The sequence below is a fragment of the Sapajus apella genome, unplaced genomic scaffold, assembly GCF_009761245.1.
Source record: "Sapajus apella isolate SASKATOON/1434 unplaced genomic scaffold, GSC_monkey_1.0 scaffold7, whole genome shotgun sequence".
In the NCBI taxonomy this organism is placed as follows: Eukaryota; Metazoa; Chordata; class Mammalia; order Primates; family Cebidae; genus Sapajus; species Sapajus apella.
Window position 1 is genome coordinate 37,391,597 of NW_022436947.1, and position 15,470 is coordinate 37,407,066.

Genomic DNA, 15,470 nt, shown 5'->3' on the forward strand with positions numbered 1-15,470 from the left:
AAAAATTAGAATGTAGGCCAGACACAGTGGCTTATCTTATGCCTATAATTCCAGCACTTTGGGAGGCCAAGGCAGGAAGACTGCTTGAGGCCAGGAGTTTGAGACCAGCCCAGACAACATAGTGAAACCCTGCTTCTACCAAAAAAAATTATTTTTTATTTTAGTATTTTTAGAGACAGAGTTTCACTTTGCCATATGGGCTGGAGTGCAGTTGCACGATCACAGCTCACTGCCACCTTGTCTGACCATGTCTTATGCGTGTTTTCTCATAATTGTGAAATCAGCTGAGAGCCTTGGCTCTTCTCTGCAATATCAGTCCTCAGTACCATATTTGTCCACAGATATCACGAGACTGTGAGCATCTTATTTGTAGAAGTGATGTTCCTAGAGTCTAGTACCAGGCCCATCATCTGTGTTCTCTGAATGTTTATGGAGGGATCTACCCAGCAAAACAGTTAACACTTGTATGATATATTCTCATTTACAAAGCACTTTCACATTTATACTAAGAAGCACCAGGGCATAGTAGCAAGACTGTGGAATGTCAAATCAAAGACCTTGAGCTATATTCTGGCTCTGCCAAGCTTTCTGACCTTGAACAATTCACCTAACCCCACGGAGCCTCAATTTCTCATCTACATGATGGCAGGATTGTTAATATTAACTAGTATTATAATGTTAATTATTAATAGTGCCCAGTAGCATTGTTCAAATGATATAATAAGTTAATAACAGGTATTCAAGAAGTAGTATCTGCCATTAGTACAGTATCTAATTTGAGCCAGATGGTCCTAAAAAAGAAATAGGAATTAGGGGCCGGGCATGGTGGCTTACGCCTGTCTGTAATCCCAGCACTTTGGTAGGCCGAGGTGGGCAGATGACTTGAGGTCAGGAGTTCAAGACCAGCCTGGCCAACATGGTGAAACCCTGTCTGTATTAAAAATACAAAAATTAGCTGAGTGTGGTGGCACACACCTGTAATGCCAACTACTCGGGAGGCTGAGGCAGGAGAATCGCTTGAATCCGGGAGGTGGAGGTTGCAGTGAGCCAAGATTGTACCATTATACTCCAGCCTGGGCAACAGAATAAGACTCTGCCTCAAAAAAAAAAAAAAAAGTTAGGAATTAGGGCTCTCAAAAAATAGTGTTTAAAATCTATTCAAACTAAATTAAGAGAACTTCTGTGCTAATTTGAAATTTTCATTTTCTCCCCATGCCTTCAATTGACTACTCCGCTATCGTGAATCAGTGATTCTTGCTAATAACAAACAAAAATTCCCTCTCCTACTTTGGAGTTAGAGCAGAAAGATGTTCTGTCTATTGACTGGCATGAGGAGAACTTGTGTTACACATATCCCTGGCATAACTTGAACTCTGCAAAATTCAGTGTTGTCCCCACCTCTAAATACCTGAGTCTTTTGTCCTGACCAGATTGTGTTTGTGATATGGTGTGTGGGGGGAAGGGAGGTGTAGATTGTGTGATGTGCATGGTGTGTGTGGTGTGAGGGATGTGTGATGTGTGTGTGTGTGTGTGAGGTGTATGTGATGTATGTATATGTGTGTGATGTATACGTATGTATATTATATATGTGTGTGGTGTGTATGCATGTGTGCATGATGTGTGTATTGTGTCTTGCATAAAGGTTGTGTATGCATGTTTGTATGTGTATATGTGGTTGTGTATGGTATGAGGGGTAGGTGGTGTATGTATTGTGTATGTTATTGTGTGTGGCATGTGTGTATATTGTGTAGTGTGTGTATGCATGTGTGTGGTATGTGTATTGTGTATTGCATGTGTGGTATATATGCATGTGTATGTGTGTGTATATGTTTGTAGGGGTGTGTGTGGTGTGCGGTGTATGTGTGTATTGTGTATGGTATTGTGTGTGGCATGTATGTGTGCTGTGTATGCATGTGTGGATGTATATGCATAGTATATGACGTGTATATTGTGTATGCATGGTGTGTGTATATTTTGTGTATTTGTGTGTGGTGTATATGCATTGTGTGTAGTTATTTGTATTGTGTATGTGTGTGGGATGTGTAGGGTGTGTATACACTGTGTATATGTATGTGTGTGATGTGGGGTGATGTGTGTGTATATTGTGTTTATATTTGAGTGTGGTGTGCATGCATTATGTATAGATGTATGTATTGTGTATGTGTGTGGTATGTGGGGTGTGTATACATTTGTAAATGTGTTTATTGTGTATGTGTGTGGAGGTGCATGTACATGGTATGTGTGTACTGTGTATGTGTGATATGTATGTGCACAGTGGATATGTGTGTCGGTGGTGTGCATTGTGTAGCATATATGTGGTGTGTATGATGGGTATATGTGTGGTATGAAGTATAATGTGTGTGTATATTGTGTGTGATATGAGGTATGTATGGTGTATATACATTGTGTGTATGTAGGGGATATGTATTGTGTATTATACGTGTGGTATGTATGCATGTGAATATGTATATGTGTGGTATATAGTGTAATATGTGTGTATTCTGTATCTGTAGTGTGTGTATATGTGTGTGTAGTATGTATGCATTATGTGTAGGTGTATGTATTGTGTGTGTGTGGTGCATGAGGTGGGTACTGTGGGGGGTATGTGTGTGTAGTATGAGGTGTACATGGTGTGTGCATATTGTGTGTGTGTGTGTGTGTGGCATGTGGTGTGTGTGTGTTGTGCTTGGAATGGCACTGGGAACATGATATGTGTAGAGCCCTTCTGTAAAGACACCATGTGAGGATCAAGTATTCCCGAATGCACTAGCAAATCCCAGCATGACATAAACATACATAACCTTCTGTTGAAATCACACACTGCGCCACAACACAATGGTATTTAACACTCTCTATCTTCAGTCCGAGCTACAAAGTCCTTGGACAGCTTCCTGACACTGATGTGTATATTGATATAGACGCATATGAGGAGGTAGGACATTTTTCTGTCATCTAAAAAAGGTTGTGAGCATGTGGTGTGCTTGGCTAAGTACTGTTTTTACCAGGACAAAAAGTAGAGATAAGGCGGGGAGGTATAGTGGTCAAAGTGAAAAGTCTGAGATTTGATCTACTGTATGGATTCGGTTTTATAATTTATGTATTAACTACTCAATTTCCAATATTTATTTTTTCTCATTTTTTAATGGGGATAAATATATATTGTTGGAATTAAAGCATGTATTTATACAGTATTGAAACCGAGAGGATGGTTTGTGTGTGCATGGTTTTTTTCTAATGAATGTAAACCAATGGTAAAATAATTTTAACCATGTAAAATGTAGATGGTGGGCCTGTGGAATTCTCCCAGTTCATTTTAATGGTTAAAATTATGGCTTCAGAGTTTCCTTAATTTTGAATGTTCTTTCTTTCTATGGAATCTCAAAGATTTTTTAAAATCTTTTAAAACTAGTTTTGTCTGTCTGTCTTGTCTTATGCTTGGGAAGAAATTCTCAGACCTACTCTAAGGTATTAAGAAATGAGAAAACAAAATTTACTCTAAGGTAAAGGTGTTAGAATTGCTATTTTTTCCTCAGTCCAAAGAATTATATATGTAGTATTACTTGTTTCCAGCCTGCATCCCAGAGTTCCATGAGGCTTCTTGATGAAATATTCGCTCATTTTCACTTGTGTCCATTTAGGCTCCTTCTTGCTTCTGGTGAATCAAAGCACTGTAAACCTCTGTTCACTTTACTTGTCTGCCTCTCCCAGTCTGGCCAGCAGCCTTCCATCTCCTGTCCATTTTCTTTTCTGTTTTGGGTATTTTTCAGTTTCTTCTATGTGTTTAATGGTAAAAATAAAACAATGACTGACTTTTTAAAATTTTATTTTATTTAATTAATTTATTTATTTTTAAAGATGGGGTTTCACCATATTGGCCAGGCTGGTCTCGAACTCCTGACCTCAGGTGATCCGCCCACCTCGGCCTCCCAAAGTGCTGGGATTACAGGCGTGAACCACCGTGTGACAATGACTGACTTTTAAAACAAATGGATGGCTGGGCGCGGTGGCTCACGCCTGTAATCCAAGCATTTTGGAGGCCAAGGTGGGCGGATCACCTGAGGTCGGGAGTTCAAGACCAACCTGACCAACATGGTGAAAACCCGTCTTTAAAATAATTAATTAATTAATTTTTAAAAATGGAAGGATGTGCATTTTTAAAAGATCTCGTCAGTTCTCTTTCTTTTAGAGCATGAGTAGATAAGAGTGACTTTTTAAAATCTTTTTTTATCTTTTTTTTTTTTTTTGAGGGGGTGGTCTGCGTGTGCTAGAGTGACCATCATTTTACCTAAGCCCTGAAAAGGAACCTTAGCAACTTCTGCATTCATTTTCTATTTGGAGCAGGAAGGCAATGCAGTTTTGATTCTGAAATATTTCCATGTGTTAAATTCAGCAATATTTTACTCTTCAGGTCAAAGAAATCCCTGGAATAAAAATATTTCAAATAAATGCACCAATTTACTATGCAAATAGTGACTTGTATAGCAATGCATTAAAACGAAAGGTGAGTCATGAGAAACTGATTATTTCTGAGGATGGGATTTGTGGTTGACAGGGATATGAGGATCATTTAAGTGTCCAAGTATACCCTTGTATACTATTTCATTCTTGCTTTGTTTCTCTCTCTTTTATTGTAGCAAAATATACATAACATAAAATGTACTATTTTAAGCATTTTTAAAATATATAATCCAGTGGGTGGCATTAAGTACATATGCATGATTGTGCAGCCATTACCATTGTTCATTCTCTTTTATCGTTTGTATATATTACTTTTTCCAAAAACATTTTAAGAAAAAAATGAGAAAATAATTTTAGGTTTCTTACTCTTGGGATCATGTAGATTCCTCTGGTCATGATTAGAACTCAACCCTACACCACCTGGTATATAGGAAAACCTTCCTATCACCACACAGAGTCTCTTAAATATAAGAACCTGAGAGATCTGAGCCTGAGAAAGAGTGCTCTAAAAATTCTCTTTAATTCTTTAACTCTGGTTGTCTTAAATAAAGACTGAGAATAAGAAAGGCTACTAATTTGAAGGAATAACCAGTTCAGGGCATCTGAGGGAAAGGCAGCACAAGGGCTGGGGTGGTAACATGACACAGAAAGCAGTTAAATGGGGAAATTTGAAGGGAAGTGGCATTGGGGTGGGTCTCTGAGAGCCAAGAAGTGATTTTGCATATGTTGCTCTTCTGTAAAGACTGGAGTGAACCCAGCACTCATCATGGGAGCAAGGAGAAAGGCGATGCGGAAGTACGCTAAGGAAGTCGGAAATGCAAATATGGCCAACGCAACTGTTGTCAAAGCGGTGAGTGGTCTTTTCGTTGAAATGTTCCCTTCTGTCTTGTTCTGCAGTGCCCTCCATCTTTACTCATGACTGAAGTTTAAACACAGCATGAAGTTACTAAAAGAGGAAAGTTAAGAAACCATCTAAGTATCCTCTATATTTTACAGGCACCTGATAAGGTCAGTTATGAGGACGTTTCTGAAAAAAGAAAGGAAAACATCATTTTAAAAAATAAAAAATGCCTGGGTGCGGTGGCTCACGCCTGTAATCCAGCACTTTGGGAGGCTGAGGCGGGTGGCTCACCCTAGGTCGGGCGTTCGAGGCCAGCCTGACCAACACGGGGAAACCCCGTCTCTACCAAAAATGCAAAATTAGCTGGGCATGGTGGAGCATGCCTGTAATTCAAGTGACTTGGGAGCCTGAGGCAGGAGAATCGCTTGAACCCGGGAGGCGGAGGTTGCATTTAGCCTAGATGGCGCCGTTGCGCTCCAGCCTGAGCAGCAAGAACGAAACTCCGTCTCAAAATAAGTAAATAAATAAGAATGACACAGTACCTTAACAGATTTTAGCATTAACACTTTTTCGTAGATTTATTCAGCTGATAGTTTAAAAAGTTCAAAGGCGGGCTTTTGCTGTTCAGGCATGGTAACTTGTGACCCATCATACTAAAGTTAATGGAACTACTTTAGAAGTTAGCAGAAAAAAAAAAAAAAGAAGGAGAAAGAGATAAGAAATTGAGTTCAGGCCGGGCGCGGTGGCTCAAGCCTGTAATCCCAGCACTTTGGGAGGCCGAGGCGGGTGGATCACGAGGTCAAGAGATCGAGACCATCCTGGTCAACATGGTGAAACCCTGTCTTTACTAAAAATACAAAACATTAGCTGGGCATGGTGGTGCGTGCCTGTAATCCCAGCTACTCAGGAGGCTGAGGCAGGAGAATTGCCTGAACCCAGGAGGCGGAGGTTGCGGTGAGCCGAGATTGCGCCATTGCACTTCAGCCTGGGTAATAAGAGCGAAACTCCATCTCAAAAAAAAAAAAAAAAAAGAAATTGAGTTAAAATGGAATGTTACACATACATCCTTTTTTTGCTCAGTTATAATGCTGGAATGTGACAAAATTTTTTTAAGATGGAGTCTCACTCTATTGCCCAGGCTGGAGTGCAGTGGGACGATCTTGGCTCACTACAGCCTCCTCCTCCTGGGTTCAAGCCATACTCTTGCCTCAGCCTCCTGAGTAGCTGGAACTAGAGGTACCCGCCACCATGCCCAGCTAATTTTTGCATTTTTAGTAGAAATGGGGTTTCACTGAGTTGGCAAGGCTGATCTCGGACTCCTGACCTTATGATCCACCCACCTTGGCCTCCCAAAGTGCTGGTATTACAGGCACGAGCCACCACACACAGCTTGACAAATATTTTAGAAGGAGTCTGGTATAGTCGGTAGCTCAAGAATACAAGGGTGGATTTTCCATTATAAATCTTTCTCACGACCAGAAATGTGAGTTCATAGAATTCTGGTTTGGTTTAATTTTTGACACAGGATGCAGAAGTAGATGGAGAAGATGCTACCAAGCCTGAAGAAGAGGATGGTGAAATAAAATATCCCCCAATAGTGATCAAAAGCACATTTCCTGAGGAAATGCAAAGATTTATGCCCCCGGGGGATAACATCCACACTGTGATTTTGGATTTCACTCAAGTCAATTTTATTGATTCTGTTGGAGTGAAAACTGTGGCAGGGGTAAGCATCCCCTTGAACAAGTCTTTTAACACCTCGGTGCCCAGTATCAGACCCTCAACAAAATCAGGGAGGTGGGCTATTCAACTCTTAAAATTATCTCCTGTTGCTGTTTATCACCTTTTGATTATAGAAAATTTCAAAAATACATAGAAGTAAAGATTTTAGTATATGAACTATCACTCAGTTTCAACAATTATCAGTTTATGGTCAATCTGGTTTCTTGTATAGCTGACATCCACTTTCTCTTCTCTTATTTTGAAACACATCCCAGTCATCACATCATCTGTAAATATTGTCTATTGCTACAGGAAGATTCTTTTTAGAAAACATTACTGTAATATGCTGGACTACTCAGGAGGCTGAGGCAGGAGGATTGCTGGGCTCAGGAGTTCAAGATCAGCATGAGTAAAGTAGTGAGACCCTGTCTAAAAAAAAAGCTGGTTTTTAATTTTAAAATTATAATTTTTTAAATTACTATAATACTTTTATTATACCTAAGTAAAATTTAACAGTATTTTTGCTACCCGTAATTATCACTGTCCATATACAAAGCAAAAGAAATACAAAATTATTTTTAACTGATTAGCTCAAAAATACATCATTATTGAAGCAAAGTAGCACAAGTGAATGAATTAGAGGGTCTTCTATCACTGAAAAACATTGGTAAAAAGATACTCTCATCTGGCATAGAGTCAAGAGAAACTAAACTTTTTTTCAACATTATTACAGATTGTAAAAGAATATGGAGACGTTGGTATATATGTATATTTAGCAGGATGCAGTGGTGAGTATACCTCTAAGATGAGGTGAGGCTTAATATTTTAGTTTGTTTCTTTTTTTAAATAATTGCACTTGGAAATTTTGTCCTTAATTTTAATTATTTTATAAAAATGAAAATTATTCTTCTGAAAAATCACTCTAAAATGAGCTTTGAAATTAGCCTCATGGAGGCATTCATTTTACAAGTTACTTGTGACAACCCTACTGAACTGGAGTTGGAGGAAAGGAGCCAATAAGCCATTGTTTATTATAATACTAATGGCTGCTATACATATAGTAATTATTATCTACATTCCTACAGCAGCAATTATCTCATGGCTGCCATAAACATTTACATATAATCATTCAGGTTGCTTGTTTCTCGGTCCAATGGTGTGGGAATACTTGGCCTGCTATTTTTGTTTTATATTATATTTTGGTTAAAACAGTGCTTGAGGCTGGGCATGGTGGTTCATGCCTGTAATCCCAGTACTTTGGGAGACCAAGGCAGGTAGATTTCCTTAGCCTAGGAGTTTGAGACCAGCCTGGGCAACATAGCAAAACCCCATCTCTATTAAAAATACAAAAATTAAGGCTGGGCCCAGTGGCTAAAGCCTGTAATCCCAGCACTTTGGGAGGCAGAGGCAGGTGCATCACCTGAGGTCAGAAGTTTGAGACCAGCCTGACCAACATAGAGAAACTCCATCTCTACTGAAAATACAAAATCAGCCAGACATGGTGGCACATGTCTGTAACCCCAGCTACTCAGGAGGCTGAGGCAGGAGAATCGCTTGAACCTGGGAGCTGGAGGTTGCAGTGAGCTCAGATCACACCATCTCCAACCTGGGCAACAAGAGTGAAACTCTGTCTCAAAAAATAAATAAATAAAATAAAAATACAAAAATTAGCCAGGCATTGTGGCACACACCTGTAATCCCAGCTACTCAGGAGGTTGAGGTGGGAGGATGACTTGAATCGGGAGGCAGAGGTTGCAGTGAGCCGACATCATGCCACTATACTCCAGCCTGGGCAACAGAATGAGACCCGGTTTCAAAAAAAAAAAAAAAGAAAGAAAGTACAACAGTGCTTGAGGCTGGGTGTGGTGGCTTACACCTATAATCCCGACACTTGGGGAGGCCAAGGTGAAACGATCACTTGAGCCTAGGAGTTCAAGACCAGCCTGAGCATAGTGAGACCCCATCTCTATTAATAAAAAAAACTTTAATGATTAAAAATAGTGCTTGAAAATGAACTCTGCGGCCGGGCGCGGTGGCTCACGCTTGTAATCCCAGCACTTTGGGAGGCCGAGGTGGGTGGATCACGAGGTCAAGAGATCGAGACCATCCTGGTCAACATGGTGAAACCCCGTCTCTACTAAAACTACAAAAAATTAGCTGGGCATGGTGGCGTGTGCCTGTAATCCCAGCTACTCAGGAGGCTGAGGCAGGAGAATTGCCTGAACCCAGGAGGCGGAGGTTGCGGTGAGCCGAGATCGCGCCATTGCACTCCAGCCTGGGTAACAAGAGCAAAACTCCGTCTCAAAAAAAAAAAAAAGAAAATGAACTCTGCATAAAGATGCCACTTTTCAACTGTAAGATTGGCAAAAATAAAAAATGATTGACAACATGCTCCATAGGCATATGGTGGGACACAGGCTCTCTCAAACATTACTGGTGGGAGCACAAAATGCAGCAGCCCCTAAGAAGGGCAGACTCACATTGCCTTTCCAAATTATAAATGCATTTACCTTTTAACACAGAAAATCCAGCAATATGCTGCATATGTTCAAAATGACCAGCATTGTCTATAACAACAAAAGAAAAAACTTGAGTACCAAACAAAAGGGACTAGTTTAATAAACCAGGTACAGCTGTACAATAGAATATAATGTAGTGGTAAAAAAATTAATCAAAAAGTGTTCAGAATCTTATATATATATTTTTCCCACTTATCCCCAAAACAACATGTTATACACACACACACACACACACACACAAAATCATGTATATGTAATTCCCACTTTTCTTATCCCCAAATGCAGTTTTAAAATGCTGTTTTGGGGATAAGAAAAATGGGAAATAAGAATACATATATACAGGTATTTATTTATATTTACATAGAGAAATCTTGGAAGAACACACAAAAAAGTAGTTTCCTGGGACTTGCAGGTGTGATGGGTGGAGAAGGAATTGGAGTGAGACTTTTACTATAGCATTTTAATATTCAAACTATGTGGGCTTGAACCCAGGAGGTGGAGGTTGCAGTGAGCCGAGATCACGCCGCTGCACTCCAGTCTGGGTGACAGAGTGAGACTCTGTCTCAAAACAACAACAACAAAAAACACTGTACGGAAGTGTTAGCTTTTTTATTGTTTAAGACTCATATCCAGAGTGTGGACTAATTTTCTTTTCTTCTTTTAATAGCACAAGTTGTGAATGACCTCACTCGGAATAGATTTTTTGAAAATCCTGCCCTGTGGGAGCTGCTGTTCCACAGCATTCATGACGCAGTTTTAGGCAGCCAACTCAGAGAAGCGCTCGCAGAACAGGAAGCCTCAGCTCCTCCTCCACAGGAGGACTTGGAGCCCAATGCTACTCCTGCCACCCCTGAGGCATAGATGAGGACCTCACCCTAGAATGGGGTTATAAGCCTGTCATGAAATTCCTAATTTACACGTTTTAAATACTAGACATTAGATTTTTTTTCTAAGGGTAAATACTAGTAGCTGAGGCTTGATTTGGAGGGTGAATGACACCTAGCAAGATGTATCATACTCGTGTTTTTTTGATTGAATATTTCAAAGATAAATTGGCCTGTTGCCTGTATTTATTACGCAGAGACATTTCTGCTACTTTTTAGCATTATCTCTGTAAGCTAAGCACTGAGAAATTTATTTCCTTTAAGTACTTTACCTACGAATAGGAGATGCTGTCACCAGATAAGTAGTGGTTCTTTGTTTTTGTACTTGTTGGTCCGCGAACTGTCTACAATCAGTTATCTAAAAGAAGAGAGAAACTGCAATTTTCTAGAAGTTCTCGTTTTAAAATAACCTTTTATTCATTATAGAAGCAATATAAGTGCATTGAGGACATTTTGAAAAAATAGACAAGCAAAAATGAGAACATAAAATATTACATTTCCACCACTCAGAGATTACCACTGTTAACGTCTCAATACATATCCTTCCAGATCTTTTTCTATGCATATATATTTACATTTTTCACCAAAGTAAGGTCACATCTGTAGTGTTTTGTAACCTATTGTTCTTTAATTAATAATCTCCACTTTCTCATTCTAGCACATTTTTTACCTTAGACCATATTCAAATTTCCTCAGTTGTCCCCAAATTTGCAGTTGGTTTCTGCTAACTGATATTCATTCTTTGACCTTACATTGCAACTGATCATGTTCTTTAAAGTCCCTTAAGTCTATTTTAATGTAGCACAGTTCCTTTTTTATGGCATTGACGTGTTAAAGAGACTGGGGCAGTTGTCCTGTAGAATCCTGTCTTGTGAGTTTGCCTAATTGCTTTTTCATGGTGTTTAACCTGTTCTTATACTGTACTACCTCCAATCTGGAAGTTATATCTAAAGCCTTTGTAGATTCAAGTTAAAACATTTTATGCTAGATTATATCATAGAGAAGATACATGCTTCATATTGTATCACTTCAGAAAACACATAATATCTAGTTGATCTACCGTTAACTAACCTAAGCGATCTAAACTAGATTACTGGATCAGCATGACAGTCTGATCCTCCAGTTAGATTTTTCCCTATGTGACTACAGACATATCTGTGTGGTGTTCCTTTGGCATTGAATGAATATCCATTCCCCTATTAGCCATTTACCCAGGAGTTTTAACATTGGGTGATAATTCTTGCATAAATCATTAATTTTGTTAAGGTTTGTGAATTGGTTTTCTAGTTATTTCATTTCTTCTGCATTAGTTGGTTGTTCTATGTGAAGTATAGCTTTCCCTCCTCCACTTGAGCTATTTGGTCATCCTTACTACAGTTCCACTGGAAGGGCAGGTTGAATGCTTTATTATTTTCATTTAATTATGAACTTCAAAGTAAATAACTGGTTTATTAGATGGTGAAAATTAGTGGGGTTCTTTTTTAGCTTTCCCTTTTCTGGTATGATGGTAGTCTTGTGCATTTTTATAGTTTTAATGTGTTTCAGTCCATTATGTTCTTTTCCATACTCAAATTGTCACAGCTGTGGCCAGTAGAAATCCTTAGAAGCTTTGTTATTGTTGCTAATAGTGAAGTAGCCTAAAAGACCATGTTTTTAAGAAAACTAAAACTAACCCCCAGTTATAATTTAAATTTTCCTTAGACATTTGTAACAGCTATCAGTTAATTATACATCAAACCCAATTTTTAGCATAGGAGTGAGCAAAATGCTTACCTTACTCGTTCCATAGAAACGTGTAATGTCAAAGGTTGGAGGAGGATACCTTTAAATCAGTTTATCACTTTCACTTGTTTGTAACTACCAGCTCACTATAAATCGAAGCACAGACCTTAGCCAACCTGTCTAAAGCCTCCTCTGCTAAGAGTTCCTGCTAACCGTGAGTTTGTCTTTTCTTTAATATATCGTCTTATTGATGTCTTGTTTTAGTTTTCATGAATAAGATACTGCCAGGAGAAAAGCAGTCAGATCCCAGTAGAGCTGTTAGCATGGCTTAGTTGCAACCAAACCCTGTGGTGTTCCTGTGTTCATGATAACTCCTATTAAGTTTCTCACTGTCTTTACTAAGTTCAAAATAAACTTCTCCTTCTAGTCAAAACTTTAGCTAATTCTTGAGTAAAATTAGATTTGCTTAGTTATTTTCTTTTTAATCATCACATGAGATCAGATACATCTGCATTCTGATATGGACTGCCTTCTGAAAGAGCATGTAGTTGTAGAACTTCAGCTTACGTTAGAAACTTTGGTAACAAGTTTCTATATCATTTCAGCCATTTAAGTAGAATTTAAGGATTTTAAACGGTGTTATAAAATACTTCATTACACATTCCTTAGCACCAGTCTTCCAGTTAGCCAATACTGTGGTTGATAGAAAGTCGTGTACAAAAAGTATTTGTGTATAACTTCACATTTGTATTTAACTTTTCTGTTTAACTTTTAAACTGTTTTGAATAGAATTATGTATATTAAAAGCATAAGTCTTAAGGTGGGAAAATACAGTTTTATCATTTTGCTTAGCATCTGCAAATGAGTGCATCTCAAAATACATTTCATCCATGTGTAAATACGTCAGAATGTTTTACTTAGAATTGTTTCATACAGTGAAAATTTCCTTGTCTTACAGTCTTGTCTCTGTCTTTCAAGGAAATAATATATATGATATATGTTCCTTCTGGGCCTTAATAGCTGCTACTGTTATCTTCTATGTTTTTCAGCCCTGATTCAAATTCAGGTTCATATTATCCTATCAAAATGGGCATAATCTCCATAATCTAAGGACTAGCCTTGTTTTATGGCAATATATGGGAAAGCACTGTTTCGAAGAGGTTTCACAAAGAGAAGTCCTTTGACTTTCTCATATCCTGTGCAGTATGACAGTGGTTGATCTCTGTCTCATGAATCGATGGAATATGATTGAGAACAGTTGTGAACCAGGGCCTAGGAAACTCCAATCCGTATCTTAGACACTGACTCTGGATGCGTATACGGCAGCTGATGATAGGATCCTAATTGCCAATCTCAGCTGCAGTGGAACCCAGAGAGCCTGTTAAAGGTATGGATTGTCTTCAAGCCTTGGAATAGGACAAAAACTCATTTTGTAGTTTGCAGGAAACATCTAAAACATCCACTCATGGTGGTTTGATTCTGTGCCCTTACTTGTTGAGACAGTCCCAGCCTCTGAGTGCACTTGAGAAAATGAGTCTGCCCTCTTGTGTGTGAAAAGAGAGGGTAGCAAACCCAGTGAATCTGTCCTGTGGTGGGTGGGTGGGTTTTTCTGTGTGTTGGGGGATGGGGGGTGTGCCCTTGTGTGGGGATGAAGGAGGGAATAGTATGTGGCTCTCTTATGTCTGCCCCTTTAAAGACAGTAAATCAATTTAAATTCTAAAATCAAACAGAACTTCCTTGGTGTGAGCCTGTATGCTTTACTGAATGCAGAAATGCTGTTGGTCCTTTTTAGTGCACCTCACCTTTCAGGAGTGCTTTTAGGATTCAAGGTGTTTAGATTCTTACAGTTTTGAATGCTCATAAAAGTGAGAACTGATAAAAGTATTACCGAACATACAGCTAACCAAAATGCATGCAGTGGTTTTGTAGCCCCTCCAATACCAACAACACAATGGTAAAAGCTAGCACCACACCAGGTAACATGCCTGCTTAGTGACTTGGATTTTATCAAGTTTGAGCATCATAAAACTCCACCTGGCCTCTGACAAAGGCTTACCAGGCTTTTCATTGTACTGATGTATTTCACTTGACATAACAGATAAACCTCAGACCATCATGAAAACTGAGTTTTTAAATAAATCTAATCACATTTTTAATGTTTTTACACAGGATTCTACAGTATATTTTCCTAAAGTTAGAAAACCTTTGTATTCTAACTTATTCAGCACTCTGACACATGTATATAGCACACCTATTTTAGGTGGAGGAATTTACTGGTACATGTTCTGTCTTTTTAAGTAGGGTACAAACATGATGACCTAGGCAATGTGGATGCTACCTGTGTATATATGCCTTGACAGAAACACCCAAATTTTTCAAGTAATTGATTTTACATTTGATGTGTGGCCAGTTAGATTTTCCTTATGGACCTAAATGAATTATCACAATAGTCACTCTGTATCTTAGAACAAAGTGCATTTAGCAGGGCGCGGTGGCTCACACCTGTAATCCCAGCACTTTGGGAGGCTGAGGTGGGTGGATCACAAGGTCAGGATTTGAAGACCAGCCTAGCTAAGATGGTGAAACCTGGTCTTTACTGATAATACAAAAATTAGCTAGGTGTGGTGGCATGCGCCTATAATCCCTACTCGAGAGGCTGAGGCAGAGAACTGCTTGAACCTGGGAGGCGGAGGTTGCAGTGAGCTGAAATCGAACCACTGCATTCCAGCCTGGGTGACAGAGCAAGACTCCATCTCCAAAAAAAAAAAAAAAAAAGTGCACTCAGCGTATCTAATTTGTCTTTAATTGGTATATATGAGCATGTGGCCATATGACAAAGTGGAAGGACTTCAGTGTGTTCTAAATGTGTAGATTTATTTAATCAAAACATTCAAAAACATCTTCAGTCATTTCCTTGATTATATTTTATTGTAAGCATAACCTGAAAATAGTTTGCTGTTTCATACCTCAAGAAAGACTGGGGGAGAGTTAAAAAAAAAAAAAAAAAAAGATGAGTTTTTCTGATCACATTCATAAAAATGAAAAGTCAAGAATGAATGTGATTGGATTTTATGAATAAAGGGCTTTAATTTCTTGAAAATTTTCATAATTTTAAGTATTTCAATGCAATACAACATTTTCTATGTTGTCAGCTTTTTCTATTGTGAATTTAAAATGTATCCAATTCTCACTATTTTGCAACTTATTTATGAATACTGAACTTCAATAAAAATATTCATTATTGTGCTTTGGTCTTGGCATTGAGGGAAAGGGTAACTGTGGTAGAAGATAGGATTTGGTGTTGGTTACACAGAAGACAATTTT

The 15,470-nt window shown here is 38.7% G+C and overlaps 1 protein-coding gene across 1 annotated transcript in view; it reads left to right on the forward strand.

Annotated features, from left to right (window-relative positions):
* SLC26A5 (solute carrier family 26 member 5) overlaps positions 1-13,736 on the forward strand; it is a 51,457-nt gene extending 37,721 nt beyond the window's left edge. Inside the window, exons 13-18 of the mRNA XM_032276357.1 lie at positions 2,863-2,932; positions 4,409-4,501; positions 5,201-5,308; positions 6,825-7,025; positions 7,755-7,809; positions 10,208-13,736. Coding sequence (XP_032132248.1) covers positions 2,863-2,932; positions 4,409-4,501; positions 5,201-5,308; positions 6,825-7,025; positions 7,755-7,809; positions 10,208-10,401 — 721 coding nt within the window. The 3' untranslated portion in view covers positions 10,402-13,736. The remainder of the gene's footprint in view (positions 1-2,862; positions 2,933-4,408; positions 4,502-5,200; positions 5,309-6,824; positions 7,026-7,754; positions 7,810-10,207) is intronic.
* Positions 13,737-15,470: the final 1,734 nt, after the last annotated feature.